This window comes from Haliotis rufescens, unplaced genomic scaffold, assembly GCF_023055435.1.
Source record: "Haliotis rufescens isolate VD_foot unplaced genomic scaffold, xgHalRufe1.0.p SCAF_12, whole genome shotgun sequence".
Classification (NCBI taxonomy): domain Eukaryota; kingdom Metazoa; phylum Mollusca; class Gastropoda; order Lepetellida; family Haliotidae; genus Haliotis; species Haliotis rufescens.
Genome location: NW_025963802.1, coordinates 42,628,532 through 42,649,901, shown reverse-complemented (window position 1 = coordinate 42,649,901; position 21,370 = coordinate 42,628,532). Strand labels below are relative to the sequence as shown.

Below are 21,370 nucleotides of genomic sequence, written 5' to 3'. Positions count from 1 at the left end.
TGTTCCTGACAACTGATGAACAACTGCGGCAATAATCTCCATATTTAATTTCAAATTTGTTCCAGACAACTGATGTCCAACTGCGGCAATAATATCTATATTTGATTTCACATTTGTTCCAGACAACTGATGTCCCAATAATCTCCATATTTAATTTCAAATTTGTTCCAGACAACTGATGTCCAACTGCGGCAATAATCTCTATATTTGATTTCACATTTGTTCCAGACAACTGATGTCCCAATAATCTCCATATTTAATTTCACATTTGTTCCAGACAACTGATGTCCAACTGAGGCAATAATCTCCATATTTAATTTCACATTTGTTCCTGACAACTGATGTCCAACTGCGGCAATAATCTCCATATTTAATTTCACATTTGTTCCAGACAACTGATGACCAACTGCAGACATAATGAAGTTATGAAGTATTAAATATAATCCAGACAACTGTTTGTTTGTTGTGTTACGCCGTACTCGGCAATATTGCAGCTTGATGATAGCGGCTGGAGACAACTCATGTCCAGCGATAGGAACAATGACACTGTTTAATGTCACATGTACTCCAGACGGCTGATGCCCAACTATATATATTAATAAAATATGTAAAATATGTAAGAGTCCCCTATCTCCCTGACCTGCGCAACTGTACACATGCACACGATAATTTGAACCTATATCATGACAATGTATAAAAAAAATAAAATGAAAATACTATTCTAGCTCAACACACCCTGGTATTGTTCATTTAACAACAGAGATTTTAAGATATCTATGATTTTGAAATTAAAAGAATATGAAACAGATAACATGTGACGTGAAATGAGGTTAAACGTCGCGTGTGTGTGTGTGTGTGTGTGTGTGTGTGTGTGTGTGTGTGTGTGTGTGTGTGTGTGTGTGTGTGTGTGTGTTTTGGAGGTACTACGGTATTTAAGTACACGTGATTCTCTCGTGTTCCCGCAGCCCACCATTGTTGGGTGCATAATCACGTTTTACTGGAGTTGAGGTCACCAGATGTATGTCTATTATCTAAAATAGGCCACGTCGCAAATAAACTGCCGGGCAAAAAACGTATTTATTTACAAATTGGATATGACCAACGTCACAGTCGCTGAAACACTGCTAAGTTCAGGTCCAAAACCCCACCATGACACTCGTATCAAATACATCGCCCGGATTCTAGCTCTTTTCCTCACATATCTCGCGGCGTGATATTGCTGATACGCACTGCCCCAACTCATTGACGTTTGATATATATAAACTCGATTTAGGTTTAAATTGTTACAAAATAAATTGTTAATAATATATATACAATTAACAATGTAAACCTAAATCGTGTTTAGAAAGATATTTTCTAGGTTAACAGTAAATGTGTTCGGATTAACACATTTTACAAAAATATGCATAATCATTTAACATTTAAACTATACGGAAGGTGAACATAATTAAATAAATGCCCTTTAATACAGTTAGAATGAAGATGTATAACAGCCCAATTTTAAATCTTTGTCGTCCATATGTAATCTTTAAATGTCCATTACAGATATATCTTACGTCATCCAGGCTGAACAGTAAAAAACTGAAGTGTATATAAGTTAGTCCTTGTGATCGGCACCGTCTGTTTTGTGGACTTCACCTGCTCTATCTGTCGACTAGTTGACGTTGCTGTACAACCGGTGCACAGATGTTGTCTCTTGTAGTCGCTGCCGTCGTGTTTGCCTTTGTCAACGCTCAGATTGATCCAAGTGAGTACGCTGGAAACGTCTCCTTTACGTTCGCTTGTCGTGGGTACGAATTCCCTGTGCACCTTAATTGTTGCCCTTCGGGAGTGAGTGAGTATTGGTTTACGCCGCTTTTAGCAATATTCGAGCAATATAACGGCGGGGACACCAGACATAGGCTTCACATATTGTACCCATGTGGGGAATCGAACCCGGGTCTTCGGCGGGTCTAGCTTTAACCACCAGGCTACTCGTCGGGACTGTAACTGTGATGGGGGCACGGGTGGCCCAGTCGCTTAAGGCGTCGCAATCAATCGATTTTATCATATGGACTATTGTAATTTCATATTCTAATAAAGAAATACTTCGTTTTTTTAAATTTTGAAAGTGAAACATTTTACTAAACGCCTCTGGTGTCATTTATTTGCGTAAGTCATGAATCTGTTCCCGAGAAAACTCCTTCGAATGCATACACACACACACACATAGGGATTTGTCATCTGATACATTTGGGACATCACTGATACATTTGGATATCATGCTGTTTGGATGCAAAGTCATCAATGTGATCATGTTTGTTAAGATCCGTTTTTAATGAATAAACTGGCCCAATTGACAACAGGAGGCACTGGTAGCCCAGTCGTGTAAGGTGCTGCAATTCGTTGTGCAGTGTTGCGTCCCTTGGGGCATGCCAGAAACCTATGGTCGTGGGTTCGAATCTCAGTTCGTGGTGTGTCAGCACCATACCAATGCTCGTAGGTTTCACCAAAGTCGAAAACGTCTATGACCTGCATCACGTCGGTCTTTCCTCCCACATAAAGCTGACGCGCCATATTATAACTAGAATACTGTTCAAATCGGCGTTAAACACAAACTCACTCACTCGCGGAAACGTTCTGAAGGACCTCACATTTTGCTGTATTTAATCTGACAAAGGAATAACGTTATATATATTTCCCTGATATATATGACACGCCGTGATAAAACTGGAATACTGTTAAGAGCGGCGTTTAACCAAGTCACTCACTATATGGCATGTTATGTTCCAACTTTGATTTATTTCAGCATGCGTGGATAAGCTTCCCAACTGTGACGTATTTGGGGAGGAGTCATGCAAGGGACAATATGAGTCATGGGCGAAGGAAAACTGCAACAACACGTGCAAACTGTGCATAGGTACAGTGTGGACATACAGATGTGTGGAAGTAGAAACATGCATTCTCCCGTAACAGTTTCTCGTGACCCTTTCTAAAGTTTCAGAATAATATATAGCTTCCTTCAGACTGACAGACGTGTGCCATGTTATTTGTTTGAGAAATAATTGGTTGGGTCGTTGATTGACAGATGTATACAATGTTATTTGTTTGAGAAATGGTTGGTTGGATCGTTGATTGACTGACAGATGTATGCCATGTTATTTGTTTGAGAAATGGTTGGTTGGATCGTTGATTGACTGACAGATGTATGCCATGCTATTTGTTTGATAAATGGTTGGTTGTATCGTTGATTGACTGACAGATGCATGTCATGTTATTTGTTTGAGAAGTGGTTGGTTGTATCGTTGATTGACTGACAGATGTATTCAATGTTATTTGTTCGAGAAATGGTTGGTTGGATCGTTGATTGACTGACAGATGTATACCATGTTATTTATTTGAGAAGTGGTTGGTTGGATCGTTGATTGACTGACAGATGTATGTCATGTTATTTGTTTGAGAAATGGTTGGTTGTATCGTTGATTGACTGACAGATGTATGTCATGTTATTTGTTTGTGGAATGGTTGGTTGTATCGTTGATTGACTGACAGATGTATGTCATGTTATTTGTTTGTGGAATGGTTGGTTGGATCGTTGATTGACTGACAGATGTATGCCATGTTATTTGGTTGAGAATTGGTTGGTTGGATCGTTGATTGACAGATGTATACCATGTTTTTTGTTTGTGAAATGGTTGGTTGGATCGTTGATTGACTGACAGATGTATACCATGTTATTTGTTTGAGAATGGTAGGTTGGATCGGTGATTGACTGACAGATGTATACCACGTTATTTGTTTGAGAAATGGTTGGTTGGATCGTTGACTGACAGATGTATTCCATGTTATTTGTTTGAGAAGTGTTCGGTTGAATCGTTGATTGACTGACAGATATATGTCATGTTAATTGTATGAGAAATGGTTGGTTGGATCGTTGATTGACTGACAGAAGTATACCATGTTATTTGTTTCACAGATAAACCATACAAATAAGTACTGTCACAGTATCCCCATTCCACTTAGCGGCGCTCTGTGGCGCTCTTAGAAAGTGCCATAGATTGCCATATAGAGAGCTAAGATGTCCAAAAGCGTTAATGGATCGCTATCTGATCTCTAACTGATCTCCATGATCGTCAGGGTCGCCGCCTGCCGACTACCCTGTACAAAGATCCGTGGCGCTCCGTCGAGAATGCCGTCAGATCGCTACTTGGTCGCCGAGATTGCCATCGGAGCACTACTTGATCGCCAAGGTCGCGCTATGGTTTTACCTTAGAGCGCCGCCGATCGCCACGAAAGACTAGGACCTACCCCTCTGCTACCAAACGTAGAACTGATGCACGCCTCAGAACAATACCAATTTTTTATAGGATCGGACCCACATTTCGCTGATCGGGTCGCAATAGGATCCCATAGAACGCTAATTGAGTGCTAATGGATCCCCATAGGTCGCCTAGATTGCTATCGGATCGGAGTAAAGCGCATTAGATCGCAATGATCGCCATCGGAGCGCAGATAGAGCGCCATTGGATCGCATTCGATCGCCTTGGATCGCAAAAGGAACGGGAACTGATCGTGCATGATCGCCATATTTATGGTTGTTTTGTTACGATCAAGGGTCTTCAAATCGCTATCGGATCGCGTAGATCGCTATTGGATCGCAACAGGGGCGCTATCTGATCGTAATCAGATCGTAAGTGCCCCTAGATGAAAAATAAGGAGACCTATGGCGCTCCCTCAGAGCGCGTAGAGCGTCGCCTAGTGGAATGGGGGCATAATGGACAAATAAAACCGTCAACTATGTAAAGTACATTGAAGGTGGGAACTACTGTCTGACAAACGGTATGAAGGGCTGGAATGGTTGCATGCATGTCCTCCCGAAATGTTACAGTTCAGGAGAAAACAGGCACTCCGCTATTTCGTATATTTTCTGGGATCATGTAGTTTGGCTAATTAATGGTTGACCAGCTAGTCGGTTGGTTGGTCGACCTTTCCTCTGCTTAGTATTCCATACAACTGCACATTTCGCTATCCAGGGCCAACAAAACCACCTCTGCCTTGTGAGGATTCGATCAGCGATTGCAACAACTACGGCAAGTCCACGTGTACCGACCCCCAGTTCGATCAATGGGCACAGCACAAATGTCGATACTTTTGTAGACTGTGTACAGGTCGGTATTTACATTGAACCACTAGATCTTAGACAAATGTTGATATTTTTGTAGACTGTGTACAGGTCGGTATTTACATTGAACCACTAGATCTTAGACAAATGTCGATGGTGTTGTAGACGGTGTACAGGTGGGTTTTTACATTGAACCACTCGATCTTAGACAAATGTTGATACTTTTGTAGGCTGTGTACAGGTCGATTTTTACATTGAACCACTAGATCTAAGACAAATGTCGACAGTGTTATTAAAAGTGAACCATTTGATCTAAGACAAATGTCGATAGTGTTATTGACATTGAACCAGTAGATCTAAGACAAATGTCGATAGTGTTATTCATAGTGAACCACTTGATCTAAGACAAATGTCGATATTGTTATTCATAGTGAACCTCTAGATCTAAGACAAATGTCGATAGTGTTATTCGTAGTGAACCACTAGATCTAAGACAAATGTCGATAGTGTTATTGACATTGAACCAGTAGATCTAAGACAAATGTCGATAGTGTTATTGACATTGAACCAGTAGATCTAAGACAAATGTCGACAGTGTTATTCATAGTGAACCACTAGATCTAAGACAAATGTAGATAGTGTTATTCACAGTGAACCATTTGATCTAAGACAAATGTCGACAGTGTTATTCATAGTGAACCATTTGATCGAAGACAAATGTCGACAGCCTATAACTATATTAATAAATTGGTAGTGATTATGTAGTATGTAAGCGGCTTACCAAGCTAATTGTTGCGTTTATGTTTAAATATACCTCTAGATCATTAAATCACGCCCACCACCAGACTCCTGTCCCAGATTGGCTGACAATTGATTGGGAGGGGCTTGCGCTGATTTGGTCCGTATTGCTTATGTAAATGATTAAATGAGCAGTTTGTGTATTCATAAGAATTGACTTTAGAGAGGTATTAACGTAATATTAGGGTACATAGTTACGTAACACTGCAATGTTTAACATATTTCAGCTCAGGAACTCGCACTGAAAGACTCTCAAACAACAACAATAGCTCCAGCAGGTGAGTATAATGTACTAAGATGAACAATAAGAAGTTAATAATAGAATAATACATGTTTAAGTGAATAATCAAATCGGGATTGCAACAACGATGTAGGTGATCTGCGTAGCTAGGACATGCCTGTTAAATTATTTCATACGGAAGGTCACAACTGTTTCAACACAATCCAATTCCACATTGATACACTTTTGCCGACGCTGTTGGGGAACTCTTATCCCAGTTTTGTAGAATTCCTTTTCGTGGCTGTCAGAAAAGTTCTCCACAGTTGTTAGGACGTCATCGTTTGAGTCGGTTAGATTTGTCTTCGTGTATGGGAACAGAAGTTCAAAGCCACACTCGTGGACTGTAGCCATGGCAATGGCTGATGTGTGCACGTTTGCTTTGTCTTAATTTAGTGACATGAGATATGATGACACCGAGGCCATAACCTTTCCAGCCGATAGGACGGTCTTTGCCTTCTGTGGTGGTGGTGTCAAATCCATCCACTCTTTTGATTGTTGTTTGAACCCAGGTTTCATCGATAGTCACAAATCGTTGCAAGAACCTTTCTGAACCAGCTTCAAACAGCTAGATTATCAAGCGACATGCTGTGTCGTGTCCGTTTTTGATGAGTTGCCAGAAGCTCTGGAACTAACGAGCTAATACTGCTTCATTGCCACAGTTTCTGTGGTAATGAAATGTACGCTCTCCAGGGAAATTCCTCCTGTACGGGTAATGTAAAGTGCAGCTATTCGCCGGTCCGTCATCGCCATTTCGTAGATTCTCTGGATAATTTCCGGTGATGGGGACGTCATAGGCCTTATCCTAGTGGGGTAGAACTATTAAACCGACCTTAGTCCGGACTAGTTCAAGCAGGCAAACACATGTACATGCACGTGGCTATAAGAGTGACATATACTTAAATATGACATTAAACCCCATTTCACCTTACTCATATATACATGCATTTTTTTCAGATTGTAAAGATAAACTTAACTGTAAAATGTACGGGAAAGACTCGTGCCACGGAAGTTACGAATCCTGGGCAAGGGGGAACTGCATGGAGTTTTGTGGATATTGTATAGGTACGAATCTTGAAACATGCTACACAGCGGCGTCCCTTTAGTCTGTATAGGGAAATATAGGAAATGATTTAACCAATCTCAGTTAATTCAGATCGTTTACTCAGTTATGATAAGTCTCTGAGTTAAGAGACTCGTGAAGATCCGGGTCTTCAGCAACCCATGCTTGCCGTAAGAGGCGACTATGCTTGTCGTAAGAGGCGACTAACATCATCGGGTGGTCATCTCGCTGATTTGGATGAGGCAGGTCAACGTATCACAATTGCATGGATCGATGCTCATGATGTCAATCCCTCGATTATTTACAGACGGCCGTCATAAAGCTGGAATATTGCTGAGAGCGGTGTTAAACAGTAAACAAACAAAAACAAACTGAGTTAAGATCTGAGGACACCGCCATAGAAGTTTGCGTCATCTGAACTCTGAATGACATGTGATCGTTTAAACTAAAAGAGGGATCTAAGCCAATCAGCAGTCAGCTTTCTAAACCGATTCGGCTTCGAAATTTTACCTCCTCGATCCTGAAATTTCGATTTATACAAATGAACACAAGACAAAAATATTCGTTAGATCGTACACAGGTTTGTTTGTTTGTTGTCTAACGCCGCACTCAGCAATATTCCAGCTATGACAGTGGTCTGTAAATGATGTCTTAAAGAAAGATCCTTAATATTTTGATTTACCGTTATTTCCAGGCGTCCCGACCCCACCCGCTGCCTGCATAGACAAAGTTCCCAACTGTGCTCAATATGGCACGGATGTCTGCTCGGATTCCAATTATGATCTGTGGGTGGCAGACCACTGTGCCAAATCCTGCAACGCTTGTGGTGGTAGGTACCTTGAAATGATCACATCACGTGAAGTCGTTTCGATCTAAGGTCACATAACGAATCTTCTCAGATCTTTCTTGGTCGTTCCAGGAACCGTGGACCTGGTTATGGTTCTAGGTCTGTCAGAATAAACCCGTCCTCGTGGGTTTACCCAAAATAGTAAACGTCAAAGATCTGCATTAGTTCGGCTTCTGCCCCACATCAAGCTGACACGCCATTCAATGCAACTGACATGTTGTTGAACACACATCGTTGTTATATGTTATTGAAATACTACGTTTATAACGAACACGCTAAAAACGAACTGACGGATATAACGAACTTATGTTTTTGTCCCCGCCATTTGTTGTATATATGCTGTATATATGCTCATGACGAACTATGGTTATAACAAGCCACAATAAGTGATCCCTTTGAGTTCGTTATAACCGTAGTTTTCTGTAGTAATATTTTACTGAAATAATATAGTCACCGATATCATCACGTGTTTGTTTGGTCTATATTAAAACCTTATTATCGCTTGGTGATTCGAAGGAAATGACTATAATATATGGCCTTACTTCATACACTGTTCTCAGGTGTATATGTAAAGATTCTTTGTCAAATATTACAAAAACTCGATAATGCGTTTTCAAAGTGTTTTAGTGTGCACCAAAACACTTTGATTACTTATAATCTATTGTTTCTAATATTGACAAAATGACCACAAAATCAATTAAGTTGTTCTTTGTATTTAGAAATAAGTATTTTGAGATAATCAAACATAACAATGTCATTATGTCACACAGTCATCGTTCATTGTCAAAGCCAGTAAACCTTTACTGCGGTCTCCGTTTTCATGAAGTGTTAGTTTTGTTGATAATCAAGTTTTCAATTCCAGGTGCAGTGAGTCACGTCACGTCCGGCCCGGGCCCCATCACTTCCGGCCCAGGGCCAATCACTTCCGGTCCCGGGCCAATCACTTCCGGTCCCGGGCCAATCACTTCCGGTCCGGGGCCCGTCACTTCCGGCCCGGGACTCTTGACCCCACCAGGCCCTCACTTGCTGACACCACCTATGCCCGGAAAATAAAACCAATACAGACTAATTCCGTGGATATATTGTTCTTGTCTCTGGTCAGTGAATGTTCCAACCGTTCCCCTCTAGGCTGGGATAAAACTTATTTTGTGTGAGTCGAGAATTCCATCTGCATACATACACGGAGCCATATTTGGTTCTGCTAAGAAGTATGCTGTACTAGATCCTAATAAGCAACCAATTTGAAATTCTGTCTTTACTTAGTTATTTTCTTTTGTCTTTGAAAGGCATTTAGAAGTGATACACATAAGGAAGAGAATTTATGGACGTCAACTTCTTTATTTTTGGGGACACAACGTTTCGGAGTATAAACTTCCACTTCCACCAGGTGAATGACCTGATGAAGCAGTTATAATATACTCAGAAAAGTTGTGTTCCTCATAATAAAGAAGTTGACATCCATAAATCACTTCCTTAGATTATTTTGGTTGATTGTAAACAGAAAGGCGTTCAAGGGCTATTACTAAACATTTATCTATGTAATAATACCAATGGCTATATCCTCTTGTCTTGGTAATCTCACGATAACTCAATTTGATTATTCCTTGTCACACTGAACAACTGATTTGTTATTTGTATCATCAGCATCTGATCCCCAGGGGAGGGATCAGTCTAGTATTCCGTCCTTGTCCTCATTGAAACTAATTGCTTGAACCACAAAGATAGGTGGGGAACCTAGGGTGTTGTACCTGTAACATTGGTTGAATGACAACATGGGTAGACTATCTTACGTGGCATCTCTGTGACATTGCGCTCCATATGAGATAGTTGGGTTTTATGCCACAATTTTGTATTATTGTAACTATATCAGGACACGTGACATCATGAATGGGATACGGTGAGTGAAAACCGTTATATCATACTAAGCAACGTGCTGAGGGGCACGGGTTGCCTAGTCGTATACGTCACGTCTCTTGACTCTAAGGGCGGTTGGGTAGCCTAGTGGTTAAAGCGTTCGCTCGTCACGCCGAAGACCCGTGCTCGATTCCCGACATGGGTACAATGTGTGAAGCCCATTTCTGGTGTCCCCCGCCGTGATGTTGCTGGAATATTGCTAAAAGCGGCGTAAAACCATACTCACTCACTCACTCACTCTTGACTCTAAAAGCCTTGCACATTGCACATCATCCATATTGACCAGATTTGAGACGTGCAAAAAAAAAAATTAAAAACACACGCCAAATACTCAACATTATATTATTCACGATACTGCAACGGCAAATCCAAAACCCAGGATTTGCGACACTGAAACACCCAATATTAAAAAACCCATTATTTACAATGATACAATTAAATTTCAAAGACAACAACATTATGTGCAGTAATACAGATATAGACATACTTTAAAATGGTAAGCATATAATAAATCATTTGCAAACAAAACTTCATTATTTACCATCATGAACCCTGTACAAACGCAAACAAAACTTCATTATTTACCATCATGAGCCCTGTACAAACGCAAACAAAACTTCATTATTTACCATCATGAGCCCTGTACAAACGCAAACAAAACTTCATTATTTACCATCATGAGCCCTGTACAAACGCAAACAAAACTTCATTATTTACCATCATGAGCCCTGTACAAACGCAAACAAAACTTCATTATTTACCACCATGAGCCCTGTACAAACGCAAACAAAACTTCATTATTTACCATAATGAGCCCTGTACAAACGCACAACAAAATCATTACTTACAAAGGAGTTTTCACACATTATTATAGATAAATGCAAACAAACCAACATAATTTATATTTATGCTACCTGTTTTGCGGTTTGAACGCAAAACAAAGCTCATTATTTACAATTATTAAGCAACTTCCGACGAATGCAAAACCAGATATATTTTTTAATATATATGATGCTTCTTAACAATGAAGACTCATATTTTACAAGCGACAAACAAAATCCATTATTTACGATGCAGCTTCTCAAAAAAAACACACACCATAAAACCCCCCCAAAGCAATGGACATGTATTATAACTAGATCGAGGGAACAATTACATTTTCCGTAAAACACATGACAAATTATTATCATTTTCCAGTTTGTTACCTGGAACAAATTTGGAAAAGATCCGGTTACGTTCCTGATCAAGGAATCATAGTTACAGATAATGCCACTTTGACTTCACGAAACCGCACCCGGCACTAATAGCCTGAAGACTGTATGTAGACGTTACATTTTGTTTAACACCGCATGATTGACATCGTAAGCATCGACCTTCGCAATTGGGATACGATGACGTGCATCAGCGAGTCTGACCACCAAATAGAGGTTCAAATGAAACCATGCAGTGTTTACATGTAGCATTGCTATGTTCCCCACTTAATGCACGTTATTTCCAGGCTATTATTCATGCCACAAAAACGTAAACAAGTTAATGCAAAATTATTTCAATAAGCATAATAAGTCCTTTGCACGATTCCGACCATATCAATAGACGATGTTTATGAATCACCATCTGCTGGTAATGGCACCAGGTGTTCTCGAATAGAGAGCGTATCCTGCCCCAGTGGTGCCATCCGTTGCAAACACGTGCAAAGGCAGCTCAAGTGTTCACCTCAACACGCGAACATTATACAGTAAACTACGGTTATAACGAACTCAAAGGGACCACTTATTTGAGTTCGTTATAACCGTTGTTCGTTATAAGCATATAAACAGCATATATACAACAAATGGCCGGGAGTAAAAAAAGGTTCGTTATATCAGTCAGTTCGTTATAAGCGTGTTCGTTATAACCGTAGTTTACATTTAAGTACAAACTAGGGAAAGTCATCGGACGGATTTGAAAGACCTTGGTTCCCAACAGTTGTGAAAGGCTGGAGCTGCTGGAACATTGCTCCACATCAAAGTGACTCCTTATCTAAGTATGAAACGGATAAGGTGGTTTGACTTCTCCTTGTTTTAGTTTTAGGTCCAGGTGTCTAAATAATGGAATTGGCAATTTAACCATTATGGAACGATATCAGATCATGAACATACATGAAGCAAAAGTTAAACGACTTGGCTAGTTTGGCAAACTTTGATTTTGTAGAAATTCTAACTCGCATGCATGGAGAAACAGATCAGCAAGACGGGGAGCACCATTGGTGCCCATTAGGATACATTCTTCTTGCTTAAATGTCCTATACTCAAATTTCACACGAATCTTATCCAGCAGAAAGTCCATCATTTCACACACGTCACCAATGTAATGAAATTGTTAACACTTTGTCTAGGTTCTTTCACACGCCAATAAAATTAATGTATGAGTACAATAATCTTTTTAGGAATTAAACACTACCAACGCACAGAAAACATTAAAGCGCAAAGCCCGAGACATTAAACAATTCTTTAAAAATAATAACATTTGAGTACATTGCGGTTGCATCCTGAAAGTCCATGTTAGAAGCCTCATTGCTTTACTGAACGTTTTAAAATATTAAACATTTATTCAATGAATATGTCAATTTTCTTAAATGTGTGCTCGCCTTCTCTTATCAGGACTTTTGTCCCAGTTGAGCTGCTGGAATCTCCTACGCAAGTTTTCACGAAAAAACAAACTTAGATAAAGACTCGACCTCCACCTGTTATTCTTTCTTTTGACGAAGGATTTATCAGGCTCTGCAAATCTAAAAGTCATTTTTCCTGTACAAATGGATCGTCTTTTAATTCTTTTTTTTCTTGGGTGTGTCCGAGGACAGTTACCTTCTGCTGAACGTAAGTATTGCAATAGTCCCCATGAATATGTGGGTGACTCTACATGGTAGTTTATATGATGTACTATTGTATATTCCTGCATGCACATATTGTTAGTGGGGTCGTGTATGTGTTCATTGTCTTGCCAATTAATAACATAATGTTTTTTTTCTCACTAAATAGATAATTTTTAAATCAGTTTCATATATGTTATCTGTTGACTGTACACTTTCGGTAATTTTTTAACCGTGGCCACTTTTGATAAAGACATTTCATGTTTCCTCAGGGTACTTTCTTTAAATTTAAAGTCACTAAGGTCTATTTATTTCTCACAAGCGAAGTCTTCAGGACACTTCTTTGCAAATAACAATTTTAGAGGGAATTTCTCACAAGCGAAGTCTTCAGGACACTTCGTTGCAAATAACAATTTTAGAGGTAGTCGTAGTAACGAAAGTAAATAGTAGACGTGTGTATGTGCTCTAGTGCAAGCTCATACATGATTGATCCATCGTGCATTTGTCTTGGTGGTGCCTTGTTAATGAAAATTTAACTTAATTATTAGCCTGCAATATTTATCAGCAAAACGATTTTGGATACCAAAGTTTGTTGAAGTAATTCTTGTATATTATTATACGCTATTATTTCTTTCGAGGTATCAATTTGAAATGGAACATGTTTAATGAGTACTGCTGTACGGCGTCAGGCAAAATACGCTTATTCTGTTTCTAGAGGCGGGTGCTGCCGGGTGAGGTGAAATGGGGTTTAACGTCGCGTCCAAGATTATTGCACTTATATATAGTGTGTGTGGTTGCTTGTACTGGTCCAGACCATAGCCAAGTTTATGGCGCTAGCCAACTGAGATACCATTTAGCAGTTTTAACATGAATACCGCACTCAGACTTCGAGCCGAGCGCCAGGCAGGGTATCAAGAAGTACCTTCTTTTAACGTCTTTTGGTATGACGCAGCCGGGGATCGAACCCTGACTTTCCGCTCCCCGGGCGGACGCTCTACCACTGGACCACGGAGGCGGTCTTGGCGCTACCGGGATGGCATGACATGTTTACCCTTTCCGGGAACACACGATGTCAGCTTTGGTTTTCAGTGATCCATTCATATAATTTTCACCGCAATGTTACCTGTTACGCCCAAACTGGTCTGTTTCGGCAGATATTCGTGACTGCTTCGTTTCATATTTATAAGGAAAACGACGTAAGTGTCACAACGTGTCAGATTAATTTGTCACAGGCAGCTTGGATTGTATACTCCCCAGGTAGCTGAGAATGAAAATCGAGTGCACATTGATCTATTGACCGCGGTAATAATAATGTAGAGCTATGAGCATTCATTGGTGAATGGATTTTGGCGCATTCTAAATTCACTTATTAATCAATCAATATTCAACACACTCGGGTCCATTTGAGTAGGGATATTTCACAAGTGCACTGTTCACCGTGTTGCTCTAGATCCCGCCGCTTATATTTCGTATAACACGACGGTCGTTTTTGAAGACGGGTTATTCTGTGCTTTACATAAATAAAGTACACACGAGTACTCTCTGATCAGTCAATCAGCGTCAAGGCTTCTCAGTTCTCGGTTTGAGTGAGCGAAGCATTCAAATATATCTTATTTCTGTATCACGAAAACGAATATAATCGAGGAGTTCCAAATGCAATTAAATAAAACCGCACTACTAGAGTGTTGCATATACGTCTTCTGGTAGTTCTGTAATATTAATCCAACTATCGAGGTTAAATTTGTGTTCTGTGGCCGTTTCTTTTGCTAAGATTAACATTTTGGAATACAGGTTGTGAAGAAATGTGTCGCATGCGTGTGGTGCTAGACAAAGCTGCTTGTGTAACTTTTCTATTTAATGCATGTTAAACGAAAAGAAAGTTCAAAATGACGCCTAGAACACCAAACAGTATTGCAATATCACCCTGAAAGTTGCATTTTTTATTCTAAAGTATATACATAAAAAGTCGCATATCTGAATACATATAGACTACCAATGCATAGCTCATCATATTCATGAAACTGCTTTGATTCATGATTGAATCAATAAATGAAACTGATTTGAGCCCGAAGCAGGTAACCAGAGTAGCGCACCCTGCGGTTCAGTAGGTAGTGGCAAATTTGGGAAACCAAAGTATAACATATAAGTCAGTTAACATGTGCTAACAGTAGTCGAACAAAGGTAGCTTGGGTTGGGTTCCCCAGGGCATCGACCGTTTGAAATCGAACGCGAGCAGCATTTTCCCAGCTCTTTCTCAAAGTCAATTAGGTAGTCCAAGCTAAATACTCTCGGGATATGCTCCTATTACTTCATTCGGATATTTGAGGTTATGTATTTTTAAGGGAGCAGCGATATTGACATAAGAAAGTGAAGTAAAATAACGACATTTCGGGCGATTAATAATGGGTTTGAATAGAAAGGAAAAAACCTCAGAGTCATTACCCCTTAATCTGCCTTAAAGATTTCATTCAAGGTTTCAGCACCAAGGGCCTGGTCTAGTCATTCCAGAAATGCTATGGTTGACATTCAGAATACATGACACTCTTTACGGATAGCAACGTCTTCTATTCTCAGTCACAACGTTTCAGAGCTACTTCATCTGATGAAGTAGCAAGAAGTAGCTCTGAAAGGTCGTGACTGAGAATAAAAGAAGTTGCTAATCCAAAATATGTTATGTATTCTGAATGTCTACCATAGCATTTCCATGTATTCACTTTCTTCCTACTTTTAAATGCCTATCAATGACTACATTAGACATTCAGAGTAATTGACTAAATATAACACGTTGTATGTCCCATACAATGACACCAGGAGTTTTCGCAACTCCTTTCTCACTGGCACTTACGATTGTAACGAAAATTAGGGGGAGCTACCGGTACGGCATGACATGCTTACCCTTGTCGAGAACACCTGATGTCATCGCCAATGTTCAATGCTCCATTCATATAATTGTTAAATACCACTCTTTTGCCTTTTACGACCTATTGAATCTAGTTCGGCAGATATTCAAAACTAACTCTGGCGTTGATGTCTTGAACTAATGGTTCACTTTGAACGCACCTTCCGAATTGAAAATGGTTCACTGTCTGCCTCCCTCCCCCAGCCTGCCAGGACAAGCTGCCCAACTGTGCTGCTTATGGCCAAGCATCCTGCACTTCCTACACCGACTGGGCCAAGGAAAACTGCAACAGCTACTGCAAGTTCTGTACAGGTAGTATTTTACCATCACATTATGTTGCCTGCTCGTAGGACGATATGGGACTGGGTGAACTAGGCTCCAGCACCCTATTATCGGTCGTAGGAAGCAACATAAATTATCACTGATACAGTGCGAGATGGTGTGGGTCGTTTGTCTAGTCCGGACTCGACTATTTATAGGTAGAATTTTACTGACTTTGACGTAAAACAAACGTCACTCTCAATCAACTAAAAGGCACGGGTTGGTGATTCAGGCATAAGATCTGGATATATTTTAGCACAGCAAGCAGAACAAAACAGACTGAAGTTTTATTAATTTAAGCTCTTACCAAATTCTTCTGAATGTAATGCATAGACGTTAAACAACATTCCTTTACTTACGTTACCATTTTGAATTATTCGTTGAAATTAAGGTTGAATTAATTGTGTAGAATATTTTCTCTATTGGTACACGTTTATGAAATGAAACAAACAAAACGTGGTTATACGATGGTGAGTGTGAGTGAGTATGGTTTTACGCGCGTTTAGCAATATTCCAGCAATATCACGACGGGGGACACCAGAAATGGGCTTCACACATTGTACCCATGTCGGGAATCAAACCTGGGTCTTCGGCGTGACGAGCGAAAGCTTTAACCACAGGCTACCCGACCGCCCGTTATACGATGGTGATATGTTTGATACTGTGTTTGCAGTGTTTCGGCGAATGTTTTAGCCTAGTGATGTTTCAATAGCGTTTGTGATATTCTGGTCAACTCCAATGTTCAAGTGTATGGTTTCCTTTGGACACGACTTTGCACAGAACATTATCATTCGCGTGAGAAGAGCGTTGTACGTACAGAATGAAATAATTTAATACATGTAAAAAATGACAAAAATTGACTTTTCATGTTCTTTATCAATGCGGCATTTCGAATAAAATCGAAAATGCGCTATGGAGTGAATGTGGCGTTTCTATAATGCATCAGTAAACACATTTCTATCCAGAGGCTCTTGAATGTGTATCTTGCCACAGCTAACATACCATGTGAAGACAAATCCAACGACTGCGCCAACTACGACACGGCCACGTGCAACAACCCACAGTTCAGCCACTGGGCCGACACCCAGTGTCGCTACTTCTGTCGACGTTGTTCAGGTGAGAACCAAATGTCCCCGATAACTCGAAGTCATCTGTTGATATGTTAAATGTCGAGTTGTCCGTAGTTCGAGACAAGCGGAACACTCATTCGAGACCTTAGACTGCCCACCCCCTGTAGTTACATCGAAGTAAGCAGCATATCGAGATAATGGTATTCCGGTTAACGAGGTGTTACGAGATGCGGAGGATTTGCGAGTGTCAATATCAAACGGATTGAAAGAAATCACTTTTCGAGCGACACACATATTTTATTCCTAATATAACATATTTACGATCCCATGGATGTAATGCTGTTTTATCCTATAATGCGATCCTTAACATACGGGATGTTTAACACTTTTTTGCAAGAAGTGAAGTCTTCGAAAAACGCGTGTGAATACAATGTTTGAGTAAACCGGTCAGTTTATCATATAGTGCCAAATGACTGCTATGTTTGTCTGCAAGAACACAGGGACACATTGGGAAACCTCATTTACAAGCATATTGGGGAAGTTCGTCAACAGTTTATCGAGGAGGAAGGCCTTACATCGATGTGTGGAGCTTTAAGTAGTGCCTGCTGGTTGATCTTATTTGCATATTTATCGGATCGTGATTTCCAAGTTTATTGCATTGAATAATTGTTTCAGCTGCGGCTCTGGCTGCAAAGGACGCCTTGCAAACAACACTCCCTCCGTCAAGTAAGTTTCATACGTCGCATATTGTGTCATATCTGGATAATTAATTGATTAATGAATAAAAAAAACAAGCAAATTTATTATATAATTGTAAAAAAACCATGTAGTTTCGTTGTATCCATAGATACAATGATAAAATGTTTCTAAAGAAATTACGAAAACAAGGCACCGACTTGATCAGAAGTGAATGCTTGGAGATTATGTAGAGAGTATATATACATCATCTCGATGGTGACCACGACCCCCGAATGTAAAGATCACTACTTATAACTTCGGATATAACGAATGTAGAGGTAACTTCTCACAACTTCGGATATAACGAATGTACAGGTTAATACTTACAACACTGGATATCACGAATGTAGAGGTAACTTCTCATAATTTCGGATATAACGAATGTAGAGGTAACTTCTCGTAACTTCGGATATAACGAATGTACAGGTAAATACTCAGAACACAGGATATCACGAATGTAGAGGTAACTACTCACAACGAGATAACGAAATATGTGATACAATCGAAAGTTTAACATGTGATATACATCCACAAAGAAGTCAGCAGTTTTTGCAATGATGGTAACCAAGAAGCGTATTCGTTTCATCCGGAGCTGTCTCTATTTCAGTGTGCAAGGACAAAATAGACTGTCGGCCTTACAAACAGGATTCTTGTACTCAGTATCCAGGATGGGCAAAGGACAACTGTATGGCGTTCTGCGGTATCTGCAAAGGTAGCGTATTTGTATTTTCTTGGAAATAGAACTAAAACTTAAACATTATACATTCTTTGTGTGTTTCAATCTACCGCCGGTTTGGAAAGAAACATGTTATGATATGCACCTATAGCAACACGCTGGCTTCAACAGAAGTCAAGGGTCATTCGGTACTTTCCTATTTCTTTCGTCTACGAACGAGTAGCAGAACGAACCAGAACAGAACAAAACAGAACTTAATTTCTCTCAGGCTGAAGTCTTCGGCATATGAGATACAATTACATGTACAGTATGTGCAATGTGTGGTGATGCATACGGGAATAACATGAAGATATTACGTCTCCCGCACTGAAAAAAAAGAAAATTTAATTTCATAAAAAAAAATCCGCGCTGTATTGTAGTGTGAGGATATTGTATTAGAGGAAGTAACTCTGTCTACAAATTTGTTCTTTACTTCTTTAATGCCCTCTACTTTTTTACATTCTTTAAATTTGTCAAAACCGATTCAACAAACGCTGCACTGTTTAACGCAATAATGATGAAATGCGGAAACGTTTCGTGCATATCATTAAAAAAAATAAAATTGTCAGTTATATTCTCAAACTTGGATTTGGATTTGGATTTTAAAATAGTTTCTTGGACACACCCGCTCCATCTGAAGCGGTGCAAATAAACAAAAACACACCAAAATAATAACGAAAATGTTGACAGTCACAACTGAGTGCTTCGAATTAAGGTTTTACCTCTAGACACAACGGTTCACAAACGCCCTTCTCACAATTATTATTTTTTCTGTTCTGTATTTTTTACATGGCAAAAAGAGTGAGTGGTTTTACGCCGCTTTTAGCAATATTCCAGCAATATCACGGCGGGGGACACGAGAAATGGGCTTCACATGGTACCCATGTCGGGAATCGAACCCTGAATTTTCGGCGTGACGAGCGAACGCGTTAACCAATGGACTACACGATGGCAAAAAAAGCCTCAAACTACTTACATCTAAATCTAAACTAGTTACTAGTTTATCCAAATCAACCATTTTCATCACGCGTTTCAGGGGCCCCTACACCTCCGCATGTGTGTGCAGACGCAATACCCGGATGTGCAGCATACGACAAAGAAAAAACCTGCAAGGACTCGAAGTTCACCCTGTGGGTGCAGGACAACTGTGCCAAGTATTGTGGTCTTTGCAATGGTAGGATACTTCCACGAAGTCAACTATCTTAATATTTTGTAAAACAAAAAACACAATAAAAAAATAATATGTTGTTTATGTATGTTCTTTAAAAACTGCAAGGTCAGGAATACTGAAAGCATGAAACAAATATATGTTTTACCAGTATGATAAAATGTCACGTTTGCTGCCCAGTATCTATTTTTATTTATGAACTAATTGATAACGATTGAATACCGACTTGAAAAATCTCTTGACGCCACTCAACAATGGTCTAGCTTTATCGCGACGGCCCGTAAACAACCAAGTTTGGATCAGACAAACCGATGATATGATAGTATGAACAACGAGCCTTACTATCCGATCATAGTTATAGGGGCCATATTCTAACCCGGAATTCCCATAACGGATGACGGAAACATGAAATATTTTCAGAAAACATTTTTCTGTTTCTTCATGCTGATTTTTTGTTTAATTCAGATGGAACCGTGACGTCAGGGCCAGGCCCTCTCATTCCAACAGGCCCAATCATGACGTCAGGCCCAGGCCCGATCAAAACAGGCTCTGGCCTTCTTACCCCACCGGGGATTGCTGGTTTTTCCCCTGCTCCAATAGCTGGGAAATAGTGCACTATTCCTTACAAACTATCGCCCAGGAAACTGTGGGCGTTACTGCTTGATTGTATGGAGGAAAGTCAAGGTGATTAAAATCTTTGATCCTCTGATGTCGTTGTGTTAAGTTCGATTCTTTTTGGTTGGAGCACATGAGGCACTTGCATACAATTACATTCCGATATAACTCCATCCTAACACGTCAGCGCTGCACTGTAATATGTGTTTAGATCCCGAACACAAACGTAAACACGTTCCTTGTCATAATGGGGGGGGGGGGGGGGGGGGGGGGGGTCGGGGGGAGATAAAAGAAAATTTAAGCAGCAAAAGTTGATTGACTCAATTTTCCAATGGAAAAGCTGTAGTACATGTACGTGTTATATTATTTATAATAGTGATATTTCAGACAGTCATGTTACTAGTAACTTTCAGGTCTGTTTCGATAGTACTTTATGTAATGTATGCAATACAAAATTTATTATCTAGGAATAGAAAATGGTTTTGCAGAAGGCAGGTTTCAGTTGGTTCTTACACCATTAATCAAAGATATTTCAATAGACGGTACTTATCGCATGCATCACAAAATGTTTTGAATCAAATGATATTTTTCCAGCAAACTTTTCCATGTTATATATATTGACATGATTGTAGACATAAAATGGCCGTACATTTATATTCTTTACTTAGTCTTCTGATGGATGAGAAGGCAAATTAATTATTATGGAAGTCAGAATAGTACTTTTATAATGCCAAATGTTTGTGTGTTTTTTGCTCTCAGTACGTCCACAACAAAACAACCCAGGTCGTTTGTTGTTCTTTGCAGCTTGTGTATTAGCTGGGTACAATGGTCAGTTTACAATGTTGATAATATTAATGGGTTAAATTATTATAATGGATCAAAAGGAACATTTCAAGATAGTATTTCTTAACTGCAGAGGTCTCAATAATGTTTGTAAGAGAAAACAGGTTTTCTGATTCTTAAGGAAGTAAAGAGCTCAAATATTTTTTTGCAAGA

General features: G+C 39.7%; 2 protein-coding genes across 2 annotated transcripts; both read left to right on the top strand.

The window, feature by feature from the left end:
- Positions 1-1,598: 1,598 nt before the first annotated feature.
- LOC124119046 lies at positions 1,599-9,155 on the top strand. Its single transcript, XM_048393704.1, has 7 exons — positions 1,599-1,747; positions 2,789-2,899; positions 5,013-5,147; positions 6,127-6,177; positions 7,134-7,241; positions 7,934-8,068; positions 8,949-9,155. Exons 1-7 carry the CDS (start codon positions 1,687-1,689, stop codon positions 9,137-9,139), a joined length of 792 nt encoding a protein of 263 aa, XP_048249661.1. The 5' UTR covers positions 1,599-1,686; the 3' UTR covers positions 9,140-9,155.
- A 3,548-nt stretch (positions 9,156-12,703) lies between these two features.
- On the top strand, positions 12,704-20,468 carry LOC124119056. Its single transcript, XM_046481445.1, has 7 exons — positions 12,704-12,855; positions 15,952-16,059; positions 17,062-17,184; positions 17,814-17,864; positions 18,484-18,588; positions 19,628-19,765; positions 20,225-20,468. Exons 1-7 carry the CDS (start codon positions 12,792-12,794, stop codon positions 20,368-20,370), a joined length of 735 nt encoding a protein of 244 aa, XP_046337401.1. The 5' UTR covers positions 12,704-12,791; the 3' UTR covers positions 20,371-20,468.
- The last annotated feature ends 902 nt before the right edge of the window (positions 20,469-21,370 follow it).

What these genes read in the sequence shown, in the direction of transcription:
- LOC124119056 (XM_046481445.1), top strand. Translation starts at nt 12,792, where the DNA reads ATGGATCGTCTTTTAATTCTTTTTTTTCTTGGGTGTGTCCGAGGACAG. An exon ending in CTACTGCAAGTTCTGTACAG is followed by an intron (nt 16,060 to 17,061) that starts GTAGTATTTTAC and finishes ATCTTGCCACAG; the next exon opens with CTAACATACCATGTGAAGAC. An exon ending in CTTCTGTCGACGTTGTTCAG is followed by an intron (nt 17,185 to 17,813) that starts GTGAGAACCAAA and finishes TAATTGTTTCAG; the next exon opens with CTGCGGCTCTGGCTGCAAAG.
- LOC124119046 (XM_048393704.1), top strand. Translation starts at nt 1,687, where the DNA reads ATGTTGTCTCTTGTAGTCGCTGCCGTCGTGTTTGCCTTTGTCAACGCT. An exon ending in CACGTGCAAACTGTGCATAG is followed by an intron (nt 2,900 to 5,012) that starts GTACAGTGTGGA and finishes TTCGCTATCCAG; the next exon opens with GGCCAACAAAACCACCTCTG. An exon ending in CTTTTGTAGACTGTGTACAG is followed by an intron (nt 5,148 to 6,126) that starts GTCGGTATTTAC and finishes AACATATTTCAG; the next exon opens with CTCAGGAACTCGCACTGAAA.